A 23671-nucleotide genomic window follows, 5' to 3' on the forward strand; every position below is an offset into this window, starting at 1 on the left:
AGCCTCCCCGATAACTTGGTTTTTTTTATTCTTTTTGCGCAGTGATTACGATACCGGACTGAGTCGAGTGTCTGCGAAACGGATCCGCTCGCTCGCGGTGATTGTATGCATATGCGGCTGCTTATCGCTCACAATACAACTATGTTCCCGTGACCGAAAGAGAGATAGAAACAGCAAGACGAAGGGTGGGAGAGGAAGACAGAGAGAGAGAGAGAGAGAGAGAGAGAAGGACATATATGTGCCGAACACGTGCGCACACATACACGTGCGCACATATACGTTCGCTGCATCGTGGTGCACCGTCGAGAGAGAGTACAAACGGCTGAAAGCGAAACGTAAACAAACAGGTAGCTCTTTATCCAAACCAAATAGCGGGGGAGTAAAACTGCGGCACGCTGCTGTTGGAAGCCCGAGCGAGCGAGCGCGGAAACTTTCTTTCCTTTGTGTTTCCCATTATATTTCCGCATTACTTTTTTAACGCGCCGTTAAATACCCGAGTTGCCGCAAGCTCGAAAAAAAAAAAAAAAAAAAAAAAAAAAAAAAGAGAGAGAGAGAAATGGATGGCGGAGAGGCGCGTTTTCGTCCAATCATCCGACGAAACAAAAAGCTTCGGGATAAAAAAAATACTGATTTTTATTCTGGCAGGTTATACCGAAGCGACCCTTTGTGACTCGTGCCACAGCTTGAGCAGATATTGCACGTCGCCGATGATATTGAATATTTAAATCGCATTGATATTCCGCGAGCGGTGAGGGAGGGTGCACGACAACGTCGAGTTAAAAATATAAAGTTTTTTCGGCGCGCCAGAACCCGATTTGAAAGATCGACCGGCGGTGTAATAACCAGAATCCGTCCCGTCCGTCGGTATCGATAGAGTTAACATCTTCCGAAGATATAAGTTAAACGTCGTATCGAGATGTTGACAGGTTCCCGATAATGACGTCCGATAGCTCGAATATATTAACTCGCCGAACGTCATTCTCATTCTTAATTTGATGCCGAAATCGAACAGGTGATTCGCGTAAATTTCTCGCTATCACGCATCTCCCAGTCTTTCCTGAACACCTTAAACGGGATCGTTTAACATTTTTATTTACAGCGAGAACGTACCTTGATATCTTTAGTGATACTAAATACAAGATAACGCGTATCTCCCTCCGTGTTGCATAATGGACAAGAGGAGCGCAAAGTACTGGGGTAGGAAGACCATCAATTTCGCGATAGATGCATTTTCGCCGCGATGCATCTGGAGAAGTACCATCGCGAATTCCTCTTCCTCTCGCCCTCTTTTCTCTCTATCTCTCTCATTTCAATCGCGATGCCACAGCGTTCTATCGGATTCGATCAATGAGGGTAGCCTACATTCGTCGTGTGATCCTTTCCTCGCATATGGGGAAGCGTACCTAGGCCATAAGCCCAATCTTCGCGTGCACGCATACAACACGCGTGAGAAGAGACAGGCGCGTAGCCCTTCCCTCTCTCGGTCTCTGTCTTTCTCTCTCCGCTTCCCCCTTCAATTCTCAGACGATAGAGGACAAGTCCTACTCCGTCCTTGTCGGACCGATAGGATGCTGCCAGGTTTCCTTCGCGTACAGTCGGGGCCCGGGATCAGAGTAGTAGGTTGTACAGGTATGCACACGGTGGAGGAGGGAGGGGGGAGGGGAGAGAGAGAGAGAGAGAGAGAGAGAGAGAGAAAGAGAGAAGGAAGGCAGCAGCTGGAGAGAAAGAGAGAGAGAAAGAGAAAGGAAGAGACAAGGAGCCGAAGAAGGAAGGAATAAAAGCGACGAGCTGGGGCTCTCGCACGACTACGAGCGTAGCTCCAACGAGTCTTTCTGCCTTTTCGCGGAGGCAATCGAGTTTGCTCGGCAAGAGAGCACTGCTTCTCGCGAGACCCGTTCCCGGCTACTCGCTCCCGATATCCTGATGTCGCTCCCGCATCGGGGAATCGCTAACTTCTTCCTCGTTGCTCTGCCCAAGACCGACCAAGGAAACTCGCTCCCGTCAAGAGACGCTAGAGACGTTCGAGAGCTTCGAAGACTCCCTTTCTCTCTCTCGCGCGCACGCGCGCGCGTGACGCGATGAGAGACAGGACCAAGGATCGCTCGTAGAGCGGGATTAGCTAAAATTTAATCAACGACTCTCGGGCCGCCCGAAGACAGCTGCGCATCGAGTGAGCGGTATCGATTAATGCGTTTACGGTAAACGGATCAACGGAGAAGTTAGCGAGGGACGCAATTATAGGAGCCACGAGACTTCTTCTCGTCCGCGCTATCGCAATTCCGATTCGTTCGTCCATTTCTGATTTCGCGTTGGCTCCCGGCTAATGTCTGTTAACGTACAACGGAATCGAATGAAAGAAAGTTTCGAGCCTTGGGTGGGGTCTCTCTCTCTCTCTCTCTCTCTGGGCGATCGCATCGTCGGAGAGCAAAACGATGGACTCGCTTCTGAACGGTAAATGAGTTCGGAGCACGAGTGGACGGTGGTAGCGAGAATGTTCATGGGCCTCTCTTACTTCGAGAAAATAATTGAATCTCGACCGCCACATTACACAAGATTCGGCTCGTTTAAAATTCTCGAAAGAGTTCGTTCGCGATCGAGAGAACGAGGACTAAACTATGTATGATAGATCAGTTTCTTTTCGTTTATGTTAATGAATTTAAAAAAATGTCAATAAAAAGTGAATATTTTTATCACTTTGGTTATTTGAAAAATATAAACCAATTAAAATCATATTTATAATGTTAAAAAAATTAATGTATTTTATATGCATTTATCTTATATTTATTTCATAAGTAACTGTCAATATTTTTTATATCGATAAGAATTCTTTTTTGTTCAAACAAAACAAAAAAACGCTGATCTAGATCGATGATTCATATCGAGGGGAGAGATCGATGGCATGTGTACATCCATGATCCCACCGATAGTTTAAGAATTCGATTTCGCGAGACGTCACGCGCCGATGAAGAATTTTAACTCTCGGTATTTTGCAGCCCAAGCTCACTCATAGCGACCGATGCTCCGGCGGTGCTTGTACCTGTAAATTTGAAAGTTCGCCAACTAAAGTAATGGACGCGCATCTTTGAGATCACGAGTGCGATCGAAGGATAAAGTTCGCAGATGTTAGCGGCAACGGCAGCGACGACGGAAAGGTGAGGGGGCGAGGAGGAGGGGTAGGAGAGGGGGCAAGAGGAATAGAAGCGAGCTTCGCAAAGATATCGCGGGGACAAGGATAACGAGGATCTCGCGTTTCGTGCGAGTCGAGGGAAACAAAGTTAGCCGCCTCCATCGGCAGACACGGTCCACTGGGAACGGATCCTTGGCAAGTTCCATTAAACGCGTTACGTATCGAGGAGGGGGGAAGAAGAACTCTCGAGGGGCCACCGGAGAAACTTGCCGCGGGTACTCCGCGGTGGCCGCAATCGCAGGATGTAACCCGGAGATCTCGAAACCGAGTCAGCCCCGAAATGCGCCAGGAGCAAGGAACACGTGGGTTAGTCTTGATTATTATCTAATCGATTATATATAAAGCACAGCGCATATAATTCTATATGCTAGAAGACATATATATGTGTCTTGTAAAATGTATACATATAATGATTTATCAAATTATATACTTCATGTATTATAAATTATGTTTCCCTTTTTTTCACGAGATCAAAAGTATATAATAGATATGTAGTAAAGAAAAATTAATGAGTGTAAAAATTAAAACTTTATTATTGTACACACGTGCACATTTTCTGCATTAATAGAGTTTCTCGTCCAAAATGTAAGGATTCTAGCCATTTTTTTGATGCATCTTATTTTTCATGAAACGCTCAAAAATCGCATCGTGTAAAATAAGACGGGATGCCGCGAGTTTGCTGGCCGAATTCGTGGAGGCGTCTCTACGTCTCGAGCAGCCGGCGCGCCGACCGTCCCCAAAAGCGCGACGAAATGATCCCCTTTTAATCCCCGAACGCTAACTACCAGCACCTCGGACGATCTCGCAATTCGGAAGATTGGTCCGCATTACGAAATTATCGTTATTCCCCTCTACGAAAGGGGGGGAATGAGAAGGGCCGCGGAGAGGGCGAGCCATCGAGATGCCCGAGGCGCCAGGATTTTTTTCGGTTAAAATATGGAAAACGTTCCGGGTAGCCTGTGCGGATGATCTTCAGAAACGCATAATGGGACTGGAAGGCCAATCTTGGCTCCGTTAAATCACGTTCGCAACGATCGGGACGAGGGTAGTGCGCACAGAAGAATTCTTTATCCGAGCAAACAACATCCATCGCCTCGAGATACTGACTCGACGCTCATAAAAAAAAAAGAAAGAAAGAAAGAAAGAAAGAAAAAAAGACGAGGGAAGAAGAAAAAAGGAAATTAAAAGTGCGTTGCCGTGAATCTCGATGCGACGAGAAATTATATCGCGATTAAGGGTGGACAAGAGACAAAGCTCGTGGTTAATGTAAATGGATCTGAAATTTCTTCCCGTCAATATACATATATTTGGCCTTTCGACTATACTTAAAAGTAAAATGTGTCCGAGGTATTTTAGGCTGGAAAAAATTACCGAGTAAAATATTTTGCTAATTTATAATGATAGCTCTTTTATAACCCGTATTAAAGCCACGACGTATAAAGAGCCGCGCTGTATTAATCAGATACAATATTAGAAGAAATGCTGAATAAGAGTTGGAGAGTCGCTTTTGTTTCACGAGAAAGAAAAAAAGGACGGATTATATAAAATAATAGCCTAATGTGAGTTAAAGTAGACGAGAAACTCATAGCCGCCACGTGATCGGCCACCAGGATATTCGTGTGGGTAAGTATAGCGGTGCGTACGTAATTAGTGTCGTGGCAATTTGGTCGTTCTCCCTCCCTCTCTCTCTCTCTCTCTCTCTCTCTTTCTCTTTCCTTCGTATTCAGCGTCTCCGCGCAATAAATCACGCGGCCGCCGCTTCGTGCAGCGAAATTACGACCGGAGCGTCAGGAAACGTCGACTTGATGCGAACTAACGTGTCCCTTACGTTCGCTTCTCCGTTAGTCGAAAGAAGAACCGTACCAATGTCTTGGATCGGGACAAAAGAGATATTGCGCATATTACTGTCGCAAATTACTATTCGTATTAACATTTATTTTCGCAGTAATATATATGTCGCGTTACTTTTCATCGTATCATATGTTCCGAAACAGTTTTTTTTTTTTTTCGCGTAATTGGAGATATCTTGTATTGAGACAATTAACAAGAGCTAAAAATATTTTATTTTTTGTAGAATAAAAGCAGTCGCATCGGAGATAATTAAGTCATTCACGATTAACGATAAACGGTTATCGAAAAACTCCGTTTTCTCAACAGATCGGTCGATCACGTGGCGAGCACTTCGATCCTATCTAACCCGATACATCTGGCTAACAATAAGTATACATCCAAAAGTGGCAATTGGCGGCGATATATCGATCCGAGGTGTCTCCGCGTGGACTATCATCTCGGTTTGATTAGCTCTACATAAGTACGTAGATAGCAGTAGTAAGGTAAAAGAAGGTAGGGAACTGAACGGACGAGCGCTTACCTTGATCCGCCTGGGTCCCTCGCGGGCAGATTAGCAGCAGCAGCAACGGCAGAAGGTGGGCAGCGGAAGCAGCAACGGCGGCGCAGGTGGCTAGGAGGCCTGCTACGCCCGCCATATTGAAGGGGGCCATTCTTATCGCCGTGTGGGCCCCACACTGCCGCAGTGGACGGCCGCCGGTCCTCTCACGATCAGCGCGAGGATGCAGTGTCGTCACTCTCGCCTCCTCATGCCTCCTCGAAGCCTCGCTTCGCGCCTCGATTGTCGTCTTGCCCGTCACGACCACCACCGGTCGCCACCGTCCAATTCCTGCACCCTCTTCGTCACCCACCACCTCCGCCTTCTTCACCGGCCACAGCTTTCCTCACCCGCTTATGCTCCAGCTTATCGTTCCGCGGCTTTTCACTATTTCCAGAATTCTTTCAGCGCACTCGCGGTGCTGATCATACGTTCGTTAATGATAAATAACAATGTTATAAGTGCACGTGATAACTAATATCACTGAGCCAAACACGCATTTACACGTCGTCTCGCTTCATCCCTAACATGTGTTTTTCTTTAATATGGCAAACGGAAACTAATTCTTCTCATTTACTTTACATGGTGATACAGTTGTATAGCAGACTCGATCTTGCTTTGCCAATTTCGACTCTTCGATGTGGATCCAAGCCTCTGTCACTGATAAACGAAGAGCAGTTTTATTGGCTGCTAAATCTGAAACAAATAAAAATTATCGTATTAATTAAAATCTCATTTGTTTTGTTGTATTATCACACTATTTACTATCTTATTTCCGAAATTTCGATATGCATATACAGATACAAGCAACATGATGTTTATCGCTTGTATGAATGAAAAGGCAGAATTACATTCATTAGTTTTAGTCTACTCTTCTGATAACCTCTCGTAAAGACACGATATTATTTTCTCATTAAAAAATATGTTTTAATTATACGGTGTTCATTGATTAATGTAAAATATTTTTTTGTTGTTTTTTAAATAAATTAACGTTATTTACAATAAGTTTTCATTACTATTTTTGTTATAAAGATAGAATTTAATACTAATGTATAATAATAAATAATTATAAAAATACGCATAAATAATTATTTTAACAAAATAAATTAATACATAACAATAAGAACAAAATTGTGAGAGATCATTTCTGCACGTGTTGTTCCTTTAAAAATGTTATTTTTTAGTATCTGATTCGGCAATGGTGAAAAAAATATATGTCATATATGAAAGAAGGAAAGTAAGGCCCACGAACGATATATCTCGAGTTCAAGGTCAGCTTGTATTATATTGGCGAAGGGTTCCGGTAATACCGGAATTTGTTACTATCCAACCCAACGGTCAATTACCGTGCGTGTGAAAAAGAAAATAGTGGTAGTAACGACAGAATGCGAGAATGGTGAAAAGAAAAAAAATAGGAAAAGGGGCGAAAACTCGGAACAGAAAACTTTAGGGTTCATCACGATAGTGGAAGGGTGTCGGGATAAGGTGCGACTGGTGGGAGGGTAAGGGGTTTTAGGATCAATACCATGCGTTTATCCGTCTCCTTCTCCACCATCTTCGACTTCTGTTCTTCTCGTGCTCGTAGAGAACGCAACACGGTAGGGAGAGAGAGAAAGAGAGAGTAAAGTATCGACCGTCCCTTTTCGGCACATTCTGTCTTTCGCTTTCGCTCTGGTAGGCTTTAAGGTCTGGCCGGCCTCTCACCATTCTTCGATGAAACGAGAGGAACAAGACAGAAGAGAAGAAAGACAGAGAGTGCCGCGTGCGAGAAGGCGCGGGCGCGAGGATCTAAGTAGGGACGAAATTCTAAAGTGCCGAAATGCAAAGAGGTGGAAAAGAGCAAGAGTGTCAGAGAACGAAACAGCGAAAGAAAGAGACGGAAGGAGAGTAGAGGAGAGAGAAAGAGAAAGAAAAAACAGAACGAGCAAGAGAGAGACAGTAGGCACTCTTTAGAAGTTCTTCTAAAGCGGGCAAAGACCTTCTCTCGCTTCTTCCCTTTCTCTCCGATTCTAGCCAGGTCAGCCAAGATGCATCCGCGAAATTGCAGACTTCAGTAAAACGCCGCCACCGCCGCTGTTGCGACTCGGCTCAGCTCGGGTCGGCGCGCCAGGTAGCGCCTCTTAGCTCGGCTACCAACCGCTTGTGGTATCATCCGTTTTCTACTGTTGCCCGACGAGTGGTCTCGTCAAAAATTTAAGATGTCCTCCTTCTCCTCTGGTTCACCTCTTCGGGCCTCCTCATCGTCCTTTCCGTTTCATCCCTTCCCACTTGAAAACGACTTCCTCTTCTCTCTCTCGGAACGGGTTAGAAATCCGTAGTACTTTCTTTCATCCGTTCTGCTTTTTCACTTTTTTGATAAGACCCGCTAAAAAAGTTGCCGAAAACAGCTTTGCTCGTCTCAAGTGAGAGCATGAGAGAGAGAGAGAGAAAGGGAGAGAGAGAGATTGAAGTAGTAATGGGAAAGAAGAAAAAAAAGAAGAAAGACTGCCCGGTAGGCAGGTATCTAGAGTATCTTTGAGAAGAGTCTCTATTTTCCATTTTTTTCCCTTATCCAATCCCCGCGTCTCCGGTACTTTTTACTTCCTTCGAAAAGCAGACGTAAACACGACGAGGATCGTTTCTCCCGCTAGCAGGTCGTCCACTCTGTAGGTGGTTGGCCACCTCCTTCAACGAGCAAAGGCCTCTTGCCGTCTCTCTTTCTTCATCTTTCTCTCTCCTTCTTCTTGCCTCGCGTCCTCTTCCGGGCCAGACCTCTTTCCGCGTATCCGCCACCCAGGCAGGTAGGTACGCCAAATTGCAGATTTCGGGAGGCGGAGGAGGCCTCCCGACTCTCGAGTGGCTCGTGAAAATTTTAAGCCCTGCCTCTGTGCGATGCCGCGTCTCTTACAACGAGTTTCGCGTCAAGCCGCGATACTCGCCCATCACAGGGGGGTGCAACCGAGAGAGAGAGAGAGAACGCGCGCCTCTGATACATATACTGTGTACAATGCCTCTCTTTGGCTTTCGGGGATATCTTCGAGTGCACTTGCCTCCTTTCAAGGTGAAAAGCTTTTTTCCCTCCCCCCCCCTCCCTCCCCCTACCCCTCTTCGGCTCTCGTGACGTCGCGCTCTCGCGCTTCCATCCATCCGCCGCAAATCCTCCGACTATACTCCTCCCGCACAACTCTGCGAAAAACTTTTGCCGCAGCCAGGTTTCTATCCAGATTAAGACGTTCCCTGTCGCTCTTTTACGGGGCTTATCCCGTAGAAGTTTGTTATCCGAAAGAAAGTCTCTATCTCCGAAACATGATGGATGACAGTTTGATTGTCACGCTGTACATGAAGATAAAAAATATCCAATCACGCGCGTAACGGAAGCTCGTCGTTCAATTTATGGTGATTGATCTTAGGACGTGTTCTACGCGGCCGATAACGGCTCTTTTAATCCATCGTAAGACATTACATTTTACTATAGGATTTTTTTTTTTAATTTTTATCAGTAATCTTTACGCGTGCCAAAAAGTAAATAATAAAATATTCGAGTCTCGTGAACGCTCCACTTCGTAAATATGATCATTGATCTTAATTTCAATTAACGGGATATAAGTTAAGGTTTGTTCTCATTTTTCTTGCAAAACATATAATTTTTTATCTTTTATCGATTTTTTCGCCGTCTAGAGAAAGCATCGGAATAATTTCGCCGAGCCACGTGCAAGTTCTCGCTCATCTCCCTTTTCCTCTTCTTGTTCTTCACCGCTACTCGGGCGGGCTCTCGCTTTCGTTCGACTCTTCTTGTTTCCAGCGTTTCGTCAGACTTTCCTCGTGCTGGCTCCCGTGACCGCCCCGGGACAAATTCTATTTCCGGTTGAATTTAAGACCCTCCGGAATACACGGATTTATTTCACCGGCATGCCGCGTGCGGACGGAGAGAGATAGAGGAGGAAGAAGAGGACGAGGAGAAACGCGAGCGGGAGGAGCGGCGTGGATCCGAAGAGGCTCGTAAACGTAACAAAGAAAAGACTCGGGAGAAGAAGCAGCGCAAGCATGAACGAAGAGCGGAGGAAACCTGCGAAGGGTGCAGGAGAGAAGAGAAGGTCCCTCGAAATTATTATACCTTGAACGATTGCCACTCTCGAGGCGATCCGGGCGCTATTATTTTTCCGAAACTGCGTCTCTACCCGATCTTCCTTGTTTTTTTTTTAACACTCTTTTTCTGTCTCATCGTTTACGATAGTAACGATCGTCCGGTTAACGAGTGACGGATAGACGCAAGAAGCGAGACAACTTCCATTCTTGATAAATGAGAGAACATCGTCGTTAAGGCGGCCATCGCATGATCAGGTCTACTTTTTTGAATCTTCTATCCACGATCTTCTTATCCGAGATTTTATTGCGATGTGTTTGTAGCGATAAGAATTTTAAAACAACGCTTTGAAACCTTATTACGTCGTCTCGTTTTCTTTTATATCTTCCTTTGAGTCTCTCGTTTGTTTAGTTTGATTAGCTCCATTATTTATTTTCGTTTCTTTAACTCAGGCCGCTTGTGTCTATCTTCTCGATTTCAGGATCCCGCGTTTACGCTGATGAGAATAAAAATAGAAGAAGAAAGATTTTCTTTCAACACACATCATCGCCGTTACTTTCCTGTCATTTCATTTCATAACATGATGTGAAAAGTGCCGTTTATAAATTATATCGTACAATAAATTAATTATTTTCCTTTCTTGGACAATTATTACGTCGCGTTAAATATATACAATTAAAGAAATAAAATAGAAATAAGATTTAATTGTTTCTATGCATACATAGTAATGTCACAATTTTATCAATTGTATTATTCGTGCTTAATTCATACACAATTGGCGACCGTATCGTATGAATTAAATACTCGTGTAAATCGCGCGGTGAATATAGCGTGATTAGATTTGCAATCGCGAACAAATCCACACTGTCGATACATAAAACCGCGAGAATTTCGCAATTGGCTCGGTCGTTTGTGCCAGGTGAAAGTGAGCCGTGCGAGCTCCCGTAACGCTGCATCGAGCAAGACCGAGATCCGATCAAAAGACGCAACGTATATCGATTCTCTCCGTCCATGTTTAATTAAGATTTCGCGCAACCTGAACGCGCGCGCCGTCATATCGCCGTCGTGCAATCGAGAATCCATTGTGCTCGATCCTATCCTCGTCAGGAGATCCAATCAGATTTCTCCGAACACTGATATATTATCGGAAAAATTTTTGATCCCTCGCGCACGCGATAATGCATTCGTTTAATAGACAAAACATCCGGTTCTGTTCGTTATGACTGCGCGCGAGAGCTGTCCGCGTTGAAGTGATTTAAATACAAAGATGGTACGCGAGCGAGCGCGCGTGTGCTGAAGAAGATTCGCATGATCCATAAATAGCTTTCGTGATTGAGGGTCGGAGAGAGATTATCTAAACGAACCATCCGCGTAAAGGAAACTGACGTTTACGCGAGCGCCTGAAATATAAGAAATAAGACTCGCCCCATTCATTGGCATTCCGCTGTAATCAGCATTGGCATTCCTCATTACATACATTTTTATGCTTTCTCGTTACTAGCTTAGATCGCTTCCTTACTACACCTGGATATCTTTCAAACATAAATTTACGATAAATCGTAATACAGAAAGAATAATAAAAGAATATAAATATATATATAATAAATAATGGAAAACTTTTCTTTAAAAAGAGCGCAAAAGAGAAGAATTTCAATATCTTCAAAATTAAGGAAAAGCTCAATTGTATTTATTTGATATGTGTGTAATATATATGTGAGCGTGAAACCAAAGAACGTCATTCCCGAGCGATATATTGTGAAACTTAGAGAGACAAATATGAGTCGTTCAGGCGGAACTAAAAGTAACGAAGAAAAAGCAGTAGGTTTTTCTTATCGTGCGTCGTCCAGCATGCAACTGGACAGCCGATGATAAAGCTAATGGCCTCCGCGGAGTTCATCAGTCATCAGTCACGCGATCCTGACCTCCATTCCTTTTCTACTCACGGTAAAGAATCCGCTTCAACGGAGTCGAGCGAATCTTTATCGCGTTTTCACCAGAGGGGAAAATCGAGGTATAAAGGAAAACGGAGGGAACGAGAGAGAGAGAAAGAAAAAGAAGAAGAGATCTTTTCGAAGAAACGACGAGGAGGACAGAATCTGGGATTGCCGCCAGGTGATAGCCTAATCCACGTTTCTCCGTTTATCCCTGACGTGTCGTGACAAACGTTCTGTACGTTGTTCGCATACGTCAAAATAGTTCGACCATTAGCGGTCTCCTCAGCTTTTCTCGAGCCCCTCGCACGGCGGATGGAGAATCCTCTTTACCCCTCTCTCTCTCTCCCCCTTTGTTAGAAACGGAGGAAGGAGAACATACGCACGCGGATAACGACAGGGTGGTGCTTTCGTCGTAATTTATATGTCTCTAATCTCGACGATAAGCTCCTCGTCGCGGCTTCGCGTCTCCGGATCTCCTCAGCTTTTCTCGAGCCCCTCGCACGGCGGATGGAGAATCCTCTTTACCCCTCTCTCTCTCCCCCTTCGTTAGAAACGGAGGAAGGAGAACATACGCACGCGGATAACGACAGGGTGGTGCTTTCGTCGTAATTTATATGTCTCTAATCTCGACGATAAGCTCCTCGTCGCGGCTTCGCGTCTCCGGATTGCGTTAAGTATCGTTAAATGATACACGCGTCTTCGTGCGCGCGCGCGGAACGAGATCCTTCGAGACGCGCACACGCGTGTATCTCCGTATCGACGCGCGAGTGCGTGTGCACGATGATATACTCGCAGTCTTTTCGGGCAATGGGCTCTCATGAGGCCGCTCGCTCTCTCGCGTGCCTCATAATTTTACTCAAGGGGCCCCAACAGTTCTATATTTCACGAGGGCTCGAACGAAACTCCGAGAGACGTTGTTCGTTGCCGGCGCTTCTTCCGTTGCTTCTTTCGTGGGCACGCACTATGTCTAGGGCCATATGGCTTTCGTTTCTTCTCTCTCCCTCTCTCTATTTAGTTCTCGCACTGTCCCTTTGTTGGGGTATCTCTCTCCTCCCCGTTCCTCTTCCCTCTTCCTACGCAACACTGTTGGATTGTCTCTTTCCGCTATATTTAGTTTTATGCGCTAGCTCGGCGCGCGAGGTATAGTTCATCATTCCCGAGAGACATTACACAGACCGTGTTTCTTTTTTTACGAGTAAAAGAGATTTCTGGATACATTATCAACTGGGCAGATAACTATGATGTATACTTGACAGAAATAGGCAGATAACTATGACGTGTGGATGGTGAAAGAAAAATTTGTTCCCTTTATTTTTTTTTTTTTTTTTCTCTTTCCGCGCGCATCCAATTTTAACTAATTCTCAGCGTGTTTAAAAAAGCTTTCCGAGAAATCGAGACACGGTCTCTCATCGCGTTCGCTACTTTTTAATAATTAGGGGCATTAATACCCCAAGTTAAATTATAACTGACTACAAGCGACGGCGGGGGTTGAAGGGGGGAAGAGCTCGTATCTTGCGCCGTCGTCGTTGTCGGCGAAACGACGCGTACTTACTTTATCCAATAAATAACAGGCGCGGAAGACAAAGTTCTCGACTGGAAAGTTTGAAGCTTCTCATGGGCTAAAACGCTTTTGTCAGTCGCCGTCGCGTCACTAAAAAAGAGAGAGAGAGGGAGATTTAAGTTCTCTCCCTCGGAATAAAATTATTCCTCAAAGGACTACATCTCTGTTTTGTACCCTCGGGGCATTATTAGGCCTCTCTCTCCCCTCGTTCTGTCTACTCGAGGCTACAACGCGAGTTATACGCGAATCCTATAAATTATCGCTTCCTAGGCGACACAATTTGCTGTTCCGCTTCGTTCTCCTCGTTTTCCCGTATCCGAATGATCTACCGAGCAATGAAGGAAAAAAGGAAAGGAGAAAAGGATGTTTGCCACGTAAAAAAAAAAAAAACTATGTATCTCTAGCGCGCAATTCGTAGCGTACACTTCCGGCTTATCCGGAGCTTTTTCTCCTTTTCTCTCCCTCCGTCCGCCTCCCCTCATCTTCCGCCCGAATCTCCCATACTCCCACAATTCTCCCCGCATTTTTGCGCAGATCGGACCATGTCCCGACATCAGGGTAGCATCGTCCTGTGACATATGGAGGGTCCCCGAACGCCCTGTTTTCCCCACGCGGTCCCTCGAGGCTTCTCTCGGGATGTTTCTCCTAACTGACCGAGCAGATACTTCACCCTCCTATCTCTGGTGCGTATACGACCTCACGCTCCTGCGAGAAATATTTTCATTCGCATCTCGTCTCCGTTTACTTTCCCCCTCCTAAGACGGACCATCGGTTACGACTGTGGTTTCGCTTGTATTCTGACCCGGGATTTGTACGCCCTTCGATCCTATTGAAACGGTCTTTCCGACGAAATTCCAGTTTACTTCTTTAATATCGTGACAAATAAAGCAGGTATCCCTTGTATTGAATGAAACAAGTTTTTGTTTATTCCGCAAAAACAGAAACTGCAAGATTATATTACGTTATCTTTTTTTACAAGAACATTTCGGTGGAAATGATGCGGGGGGATGTTTGTAAAAGATATTTTACTTTACACAAAAAATTCTGGATGTATAAAAATTGTAAATCTAAATTGCAGTTTGGACAATACGAAAATAAAAATATTCGCTACGACGGCATATTTATCATAGCTGTCACTAACTTTGTTTTATCGTGTATGTATAATAAAAATAAATGTAATAACTAGAATAAAGATGTCAAATATATCATCGAATTGCTCGAGATAAGTTTTGTTTTTTATACTGTACGAAATATGTAAAATTACCTAAACAATAAATATAAAATTACATAATAGATATAATAGAGAAATGTTATACATTCTTATTATTTATTACGTAATTGTACACTTGTTTTTCATGCAATTCTGTAACATTTTTTTACAGTATAGTTTTTGTAAATTCCTTAATGCATTTTAAAAACAAATAAACATTTAAAACAATGTCAACAATCCTATCTAAACTCGTAGTTGTATTTTTCCAAAATGTATATCGCAACTAAAAGATATAAAAAACAGTCAAATCGTAATATCATGACGGATATTAGTGCAGTTGTTTTCGCCAACGTCATCGAGTCGAAACGTTACTTCGAACCCGTAAACAACCAGTCGCGGGCGAAAAACAACCGGTGTTGGTTTATTTTTTCTAATTAAGCGACGAAACACCAACGGGATGCGATCGAGGAAGAGAGAGATTCGGGAATCAGAGAGGGGTTCCAGACGCCCAGGCTGACGTCGAGTTAGTCCCAGAGGAAACGAAGGCAGCATGGGGTTTCCGTTCGCAACCCCACACGCGGTGCTGCGGATGATCCTCAATGGGGGAATAGTTCCATTAACGAGTAACCGTTCGTTAGACATGCACTCGATCGTAATGACCCCGGCGAGGTTCGCCCGCCATTTTAGACTATAGTGCAACAGTGTCCTCTTACTATACCAGTTTATGGGGGTACTTTAATATAAAGACATATATAAAAGACATATATAAATTATAGAATAAATGTGGAAATTTAAATTATAGAATTAATGAATTAATAAATGCTCGTAATATATTTACGAGATATTAACGAGTGACGTTATTTAATAATAAAGATGTACGCAAAATTCTTATTAATATTAAAACTGTTAAATCAGTTATATTGATCGCTAGGTACTTTTTAATTAGCCATAAAACCTGTACATTTCAGAACTTTTAATTAATATTGACAGATTATATAAAAAATTGTAAGAAGAGAGGAAAAGATATAAAGTTTTTCATTGATCGGTAGAGTGAATCCTTACTCTCTTTTATACGTAAGATAGGAAACTATAAGCGACTCGGTTAAGCATTAGAGGTTCGTATCTCTGTTAAGAAACGGAAATAGAAACGGTCAACGACGTCCCGGAGGAAATTGGCCGCGAGTAAATTTTCCTTCGTCTTTTCTCAATTTCGTCTCCCTTTCGTGCCGATGCTGGCACACTCGCGTTCCCCGACGTTCACTCGTCCGCTCTGTAAATGCGGTGTCTATTTTTCTCGTTAACCGCGACCTCGCCGGTACCGAGGCGCTTCCGGCGTCGTCGCGCGACAAATAACAGTGATTAACGACCTCGATTACCGGTACAATCAGAACGCCGCAAAGAGTGCAGGGCCAACGATGACGAAGAAAGGGGACCGGTGCAAAAAGGAATCGGTGAAAAATGCCGAAGGAATGTTATCCAGCTCCGGTGTCCGGCGGGCTGTCTTGGTATGAGATACACACACATACATATACCCAGCGTACATGTCGAAATCGCGCGACGGCAGATATCTGCCGGTCGAGGAGATTGTGAGAATATCGCCTGGATTTAATCGCCCAAGGACAAAGGCACGACGCGCGAGAATAGATGATTAATTTCCCGTGAATGAGAAAGGAACGCGTGTATATATATATATATATATTTATAGATATAACGCAAGTATAAATGCGCGATCGCGTCTGTAAAACGAATCTCGCGGCGGTGTATCTCTCGGCAAAATATCCTCCGGACAGTTTTCAATTAAATCCGCCGTGCGGTGTCTCTAGGAAAACTTTCACCCAACGGCGAGATAAAACTCCATTCCGAGTAGAATCGCTCGTCGATCAAGAGATGATGGAAACGAACTTTCACTCGTCGACTCCTGCGAGAGATGTTATGAGCACGGTACATTCCAAGTACAACTCCAAGATTTTTATGTAATTGAAATTCTCATTCAAATCTGATGACGTCATTATTTTCTATAGAATTCATATTCCCTTTTACCGCGATTCTATTGTTTCCATTAGACAAATCTATATGTCTGAAGAATTGAGGCTAATTGTATCTAAGCGTTAAAACTGTGTAATCGTATAATTAACTGCATACAATATTGATTAGCATCTATTGAAAGAATATATTAGTCTAGTTACTAAACGAATTATTGTCTATTTGAAACGCCTTCGCGATAATTATTCCATACAAAGTATCAGCTGACGGATCAACCCAGAAAAAGAAAGAGAGAGAGAGAAACTAGATATCTATGCGCCTAATATTTTACAATCCTTCCATCAACGCAAAGGGGCTGTCCCTGAAGAAAGAATGAGCGCGTTTCCTATCCTCGTCTCGCCCAAGTTTTTCCTCCTTCGCTCCGTATCTTTTTGTACGAGGATCGTTTAAGACGCCACCTGCTACGTTCGCGGCCGCCTAGTTTATATTTAGTTTCCCGAGTTTGGAAAACTCTTAATGGATTCTTAATGACCCTGAAGGGCCGCGGCATGCGCGCGGCGGCGAGACGAGCGAGAAAAGTCAGCCGGGCAGAAGCCAGAGAGAGGAGAAGCAACAGCTGATACCCGCGCGCTATACACTTCTCCTCCGACGACTGATGACGGCCGCGATTACTGGGTCGTGACGGGCAGAGACCTTTATCCAAGTCTCTCACGCGCGCGATACCAAGACGACGCGAGTTTGCGATGTCGTACTCGTGTCACGATTAATCCCTTCCATCGAAAATCTTTGGCGACACGAAGGGTGAGTCTTGGGGGTTCGAGAAACTAGTCCCTTGGGCGACAAATTTTTTTTCCTTTCACATGTATCCGATCAACTTGTTACTCACAAGTTTGTTTTTTCGATGGGATCTTGGCTTAAGCCCGGCGTTAAAGGAAAAAGCATAAAATTGTTTTTAGAATTTATATACGAAAAACTATGTGATTTTGAAACGTTTTGCTTGCATATAATGGAGTTTAATAAATTAAAGAAATAAATTGTATTAAAGTATTTGTAGCCAAAATAATTGTTATTTCCGTGTAATTCAATTATTATTGTATTGTTATGACCCTCCCCCCTCCGTCTCCTGCCTCGCGACCTCAATTTTTTACATTTACCCATGCGCGGCGGGTCCCCTTTTCTCTCGGTTCCCCGTTGAATTGATCGTATGCAATATATGATCGAACTATCGGTTACCCGCTGTGTCGGTGAGCGATAAAAGAGAAGAAAAGGGAAGGCAAAAGAAAAGGGGATAAAGCGGAGGGTAAACGTGCGCGCGGTTATTCACGCGATACAGACGGTTAAATAATACCGGACGATTGACGAGACGCAATTCGCGTCGGATGCGGTATCGAATACGATATTTTCCCCGCCGAAAAAGCCGAAAAACTAGCTAGATGTCGAAAGGGAGCGTCAGGAGAGGGTGGTAGTGGCGGATCGATCGAGCAATTATCGGAAATCGAGCTATCGTTTTGGCATCGCTTAAGCCACCTCCCTCTCTCCATGGCTCATGGCCGTGGACACATTGACGGAGTTTCTCGGAATAAATTACAGAGAGAGACTATAGATGACTTCGCAATTTAATTCGGCCCAAGATAAGAATAAAAAAAAAATCTGTAGAGAACCACCGTGGGGCACGGATCACGCGACAGCGTATTCGTGCATTCAAGGAGCCCGAGATACGAGGGATGGGAAATAATGCAAAGCCCGTAAGTTATAATTTGCAGTTGGAAACGAGGTCACGACAGTCTCGGTCGGGTCTCTGGTCGAGCGAGCGCGGTTTCGCGGCAATCTGCACGGCTCGATAATTAATGGTTTCCTTCGAAAGTCAGGTCCGTCGTTCATTAATAATAAATCATCGAGTTTTGCGCGCGCGCGCGCGCGCGAAAAATCCGATCGTACACAGTCACGGGAAAGCGCTCGCGACGACGATTCGTCGACGTCGTGCCTCCTTTACGCGCGCGCGTAATCGCGGAGAAAATTGCACGCGAAATTTTTATGTCGCGTATCTCGGCTCTATGAATACCGCTCGTTTGTGGAATTAACATAAACGTGAATAGGGAGGCCGACGGATCATCGCGGGAAACCGCGATACACAAAGCCGTAGTTGTGTACTGAAAAGTATGCAGAAACTCTTCTCCGGAAAGAAAGAGAGAGGGAGAGAGAGAGAGAGAGAGGGAGAGGCTTAGAATTCATTTCCAACATTCTTCATTACAAATTCCGCTATGTATTTCTAACTGGATTACGTGGCGTTTGTAGCGCGAATTTCTTTCAAAAATCCGCGACGAATTTGCACTTCCCCTCGTTTTGTCGAAATATTTCCGTAGAGAATCAGCGCCGGACGTGACAAATACGTTTCTATGTAAAATAAAGCGGGACGACTCGGAGGATCGCTCTTCTCGCTATATCCGTCATCGAGAATATTCGCGACACTATATATCGAGCCGCTAACCTTGGCATCGCGTCGGGTCCTCGAGAACGGAGGACGACGTAGAGGGTATCGTCCGTACGCTCCGCTTCTCCCGCGACTCATAGAACGAAGGGAATGGGAGAGCGTGTCACGCCAATTACGAGAGGCATCGCTAGCGGAAAGAGGAAAGTGGCGAGGGAGAGAACAGGGGACAGAGAATGAGACGTAAAGGTGCGTCCGCACTTATCGCGAATGAATTTCTCTGGCAACGATCCAGACGTTTCCCTATTCGAAATGCATTGTGATGCTAAGAATCGCATCTTATTCCTCAATTATCGCAACTTGGAGATTTAAAATTTTATTGTATTAAAATTCAATCGTAAAGTAGAATCTCTCTGTCTTTCTCTCATATACAAGTTTGTTTCGTATTCTTCAATTAAACCCAGAATCAATTATCGCTTATGTATTCAGAGTTCCAGTTTAAATATATAAATTTATTATTGTTATATTCTACAGGATATGAATAGCATTAACAGCGATATATACATATATATATATTAATATAAAGTTTATCTATTAACATCTTTAATACGGATATCGTTAATAATTTATTAGCTTATCGTTCTTTTACAAAGGAGCAAATTCGTTCTGCCTTAATCACATCTCTATTCATGCGCTCACATGATATAAACGCACCTTTAGATAGAAGTAAAGGATAGCGAAGCTGCGGGAGAGACTTCGGCGACTCAGGTAGAACTAAGTCGGTTAGGGCGAAAAGGACGGAAAGAGGGTGAAGGACGGAAGGGAGGGTAAAGAGTGAACCGAGTGAAACGAGAAGGAAGGATGGGAGGAGAGTTCGCCGGTCAGAGAGAAGAGACGCTGGAACGCAGCGAAGAGGAAGAGAGGACAGAAGAAGGCGAAGGAGCGACGAGGAGAGCCGGAGCTAGGCGGAGAACGGAGGACGCGACTCGACGAGGAAACAAAAAAAGAAAGGATCGAGCTGCTCCCGACTCAGCGGCTCTCATATTTAATGATATACTCGGCCGTGCCGGAGTCCCGCTAATGCACGGACGCTACAATATGCTTCTCTCTCTTTCTCTCTCTCTCTCTCTCTCTCTCTCTCTTTCTGTCCGCTATAAGGAACGCGTGCATGCGTGTACACCGTGCGCGATTCTCCCGGCTCTGCTTTTTCCATCGGCTGGCGTTCTCCTCTCTCGGCGTTTTACGCATCGAGGCGAGCTAACGAGCCATCGAAAGTCGCGCGCGTCTCGTGAAAGTACAAGATGCATTATATATTAATTTATGATCCGCATTCGAGAGATCGATATCGCAAATGCGCGCGCGAGTGGCGAATGGCTAAATCAGACATAAGAAGAAAAAAAAAAAAAAAAAAAAAAAAAAAAAAAAAAAACGCGCCTCCTCGGAGAAAGATGGGTAGAACGGGAAAGAGAAAAAAGAACGCGCCTCTCAAGAGATAACGCGATTACGATCGTGCGCTGTTGAAAGATCTCTACTCGCCGTTCTCTCGTTTCGTCGATGCACGTGGTAAGGGAGTATGTAACGAGCGGAATTATTCTTATCTCGATAATTATTAATTATTATACTTGGCGATATTATGTGCTCGACCTCGCGCCCGTACCGAATTAACGGTACACGAGAGCGAGAGACGGACACCTCGTACACCTTGAACGAGATTCGACGATAACCTTCGGTTTAGCGAGGCACAATCCATCCCGAGTGCATTTTCTTTCCAAACAATTTCGCAATTTCAACGGTAGAATGAACTTTTCGAATCGTTCTTTCTTTTTCTTCGCGCCCCGACTTCCGCGAGTCTTGCCTTTTTTCGGTCTTTTACGCTGTAATGGCCCCCACGAATGAATAATCCTGACAATGAAACGCACTCCGGGCGATAATTAATCGAGGCCTGAGAATAGTAGCCCGGCTGGCATGCAACGTGTACGAATTTTTTAATTACCGGCAGGATAAACCAACCATCTTCTTCCCAGGCCGTCTTTCTTCAGTGTCATATAGCCCCCCCCCCCCCCAATTAAGAGGATCGACGACCGGGCTCAAGCTCGGAGAAACTATGACAAATCGGACCTCTTAAAATTCCTTCGGTATTAAAACACCCGGGGAATATCATATCCCGAACTCGCATTTCGTTCTAGCGTATCTGTTTTTGTCGCGATGTTGCAGTCGGAGATTACAAGAATGAAAGATTTGACATTCAATTAATCAGGGATGAATTACGTTGGCGTGGTAATTCAATGGAAACCGGGGAAAACGAGGTGGCACATTTTTGCAAATTTGCATTCTAAATCTGCTAAAGAGATTATGTTAGAATAATATACAATTTTAATAAAATTTGAAATAATAGTCTATTATATTTAAAAATATCACACATAAAAAATTGCTTAAAAATCAAATAAATTAGTCATGTTCCTTCGTAACGAAGATTTACAAAACACGGATAAGTTTCCTAACGTCTGCCTTAATAAGTCGTACGATAAATTCGCGCGTAGGACTCTAATACCAGATTTCTCTCCTCAATTAACATGCGCGTCGATGCTCGCGTGCGCGTTTAAGGAAGAAACGCCGGAACGAAAAGAAAAAGTAATCGTAACGGCGCGATGCACTACACGGGAGTGCACTTTGGCGCTGGTCGAGAGGGATGGAATTTCGAAAATAGACCGAGTCATCGGGGAGTGATCGCGTATACGTGGTTCGAATTGCTTCTGGTCGCACAAACGTATATACGCGGACACACTGTCGCGTCGCATCGTCCCAAGAGCACTATAAAAGACACTTTTAACGTGTATTTTACGGAAGCTGATGCATGCGTAATATCAAAGTTGTAAAAGTCATGGAAAAAAATCAATGCACTTGCAAGAGGACGTCGAATCACGGAGAAATAAATCTCAAAATATGCAACGTGCATAATTTATATTGCATAATTTATCATAACTCAATATTACAATATTATGTAAAAATGTCATTCTGCTTATTTTCATATTTCAATTTTAAATATCTTGCAAATAATCCTGTTTTACTATATAAAATGATTTTTTATATTGTTACGTGTAAAATAAATATCAAATCTTTGTAACATGCTAAAATATAATTATGTGATAATGCAAGAAGATGATTAAATTTTTGGGGAATGAGAGAGAGTGATAAAAATTCGACATTATTAATATTGCGCTTTTTGATATGACTAAATTGTGCGGTTTTTTTTTGTTTTTTTTGCCATGAATTCTTTTCTCTCTTTCATTAAAGCACAAGCGAAAGTAAAGACGTCGAAGCAGTAACTCCGCGGACTCGTCGTTGTGATGCGTTACGGTTTTAGCGCCGACTGGCTATAGTTTTTACGACTTTTACCGAGACTTTTACGAGTCGTATCGTGCCTCCACGATTTTTCTTGCCATCCGTCGCTTGTTTTCATCGTACACGCGTTCCATACCCGCGGCAGTTACCCCAAACAAATTTTCGGCGCATGTAGAAACTCGAGATAGATATTTCATACAGAGCATCTCCTATCAAGTAAAAGTAATAAACATTGAGAGAGAATATTTTGGTGCCGAGATCCATTTTACGATTGAAATCCCTTTTATTCTTTAAATTTTATTCTCTGTTCCCTTTTATTAATTTTTCTGTACATGTTCCACCTATATCGTTCACTGGTTAAATTAACACGAATAGCTGGCTGCTCCGCACGGGGAGATCTTGGCGCAGAAATGAAAAAGCGCTCCCGGATCGTTGATCAAGAGTGCGCATCGTCGCGCCTGGACGCCGTTAGAATCACACGGTCGCCCTAAGGCAGGAAGAGGGCTCGCTTGTAGACTCTCTCATAACTACGGGGACATCGTGTACAATGGCAGGTTGCTTTACATACGAGATTACAGTCCGACGCGTGACACGTATATCTCGCTTCACTTGGTACGCGACATTGCCATTACGTTTTATTAGCCTCTTCTCATTATTACTCGAAATGTATTAATATTGATCAGCACATATAACCACTCTTCCGAATTTCCGCTTCGCATACAAAAAATAGAATAATTATTATAATTCCACATGCGAATGGTCTCTCAAATGGAATCTGTCGCTGCGACATTGGTCTTGTTTAAGTAACGCGTGGTGTCCAAAAAAAGCGGTTTTCGGAGGCAGTAGTCAGTACTCTGGCTCGTGTGACGAGACCTCGCACGTACCGATATATACCGAGACAGCTGGAGATCCGCCGGAGCATTGGCGGGCCTGGATATACTCAGGAGCACTTAACGCTATCTACAAAGGCTAATGTAGCCGCCCGATAGGGAAGGAAAGGTGGACACGTTCTCCGTATATAACCTATCCCAGACGGGGACAGCGAAAAGAGAGGAGAAGAGGAAACACGCATACGGCGTGCGCACGTTCTTCTCTTGTATACACGCTCCTGATTTCTCAATTTTCGAGAGGATCCACTCGGATTCCGATTAAGCGTTTCACTTTGTCGACACGTACAAAGGATCGAGATCATCGTCTGTTGAGGCTAATCGAGAAGTAGAATCGCTAATTAAGAATTTATACATTGATTTCCGTAATTCATTACATGTCCTGATTTTTCGCTCTCGTAATATATAAATACTACACATTAATATAATACATCACTTTTATATTTGCATCGAATGTTTGAATTACTAAAAATATTCTGGGAAATTTTAAGCAAATTCCATAATACATTGACGCTCCGGTTGGACCAAGAAATTTTTAATAAAATCGACAAGTTTAAAAAATTCAATAGTCATGCAATGGTTATTGGTCGACATAGGGATATTAAATAAATCGGTATTTACCTGTTTTCGTTTACAAAAAAAAAAAAAAAAAAAAAAAAAAAAAACCAAGGTTGTACGATACGAATAAAC

At 43.8% G+C, this 23671-nt stretch overlaps 1 protein-coding gene across 15 annotated transcripts in view; it reads right to left on the reverse strand.

The window, feature by feature from the left end:
* The window catches only part of LOC115239876 (ephrin type-B receptor 1-B), a 106578-nt gene that overhangs the window by 63126 nt on the left and 19781 nt on the right, over positions 1-23671 (reverse strand). For all 15 annotated transcript variants that reach the window (XM_029814686.1, XM_029814675.1, XM_029814674.1 and 12 more), the window contains exon 2: positions 5559-6269. In XM_029814686.1, coding sequence (XP_029670546.1) covers positions 5559-5688 — 130 coding nt within the window. In that variant the 5' untranslated portion in view covers positions 5689-6269. The remainder of the gene's footprint in view (positions 1-5558; positions 6270-23671) is intronic.

The sequence above is a fragment of the Formica exsecta genome, unplaced genomic scaffold, assembly GCF_003651465.1.
Source record: "Formica exsecta isolate Colony F162 unplaced genomic scaffold, ASM365146v1 scaffold4, whole genome shotgun sequence".
Classification (NCBI taxonomy): Eukaryota; Metazoa; Arthropoda; class Insecta; order Hymenoptera; family Formicidae; genus Formica; species Formica exsecta.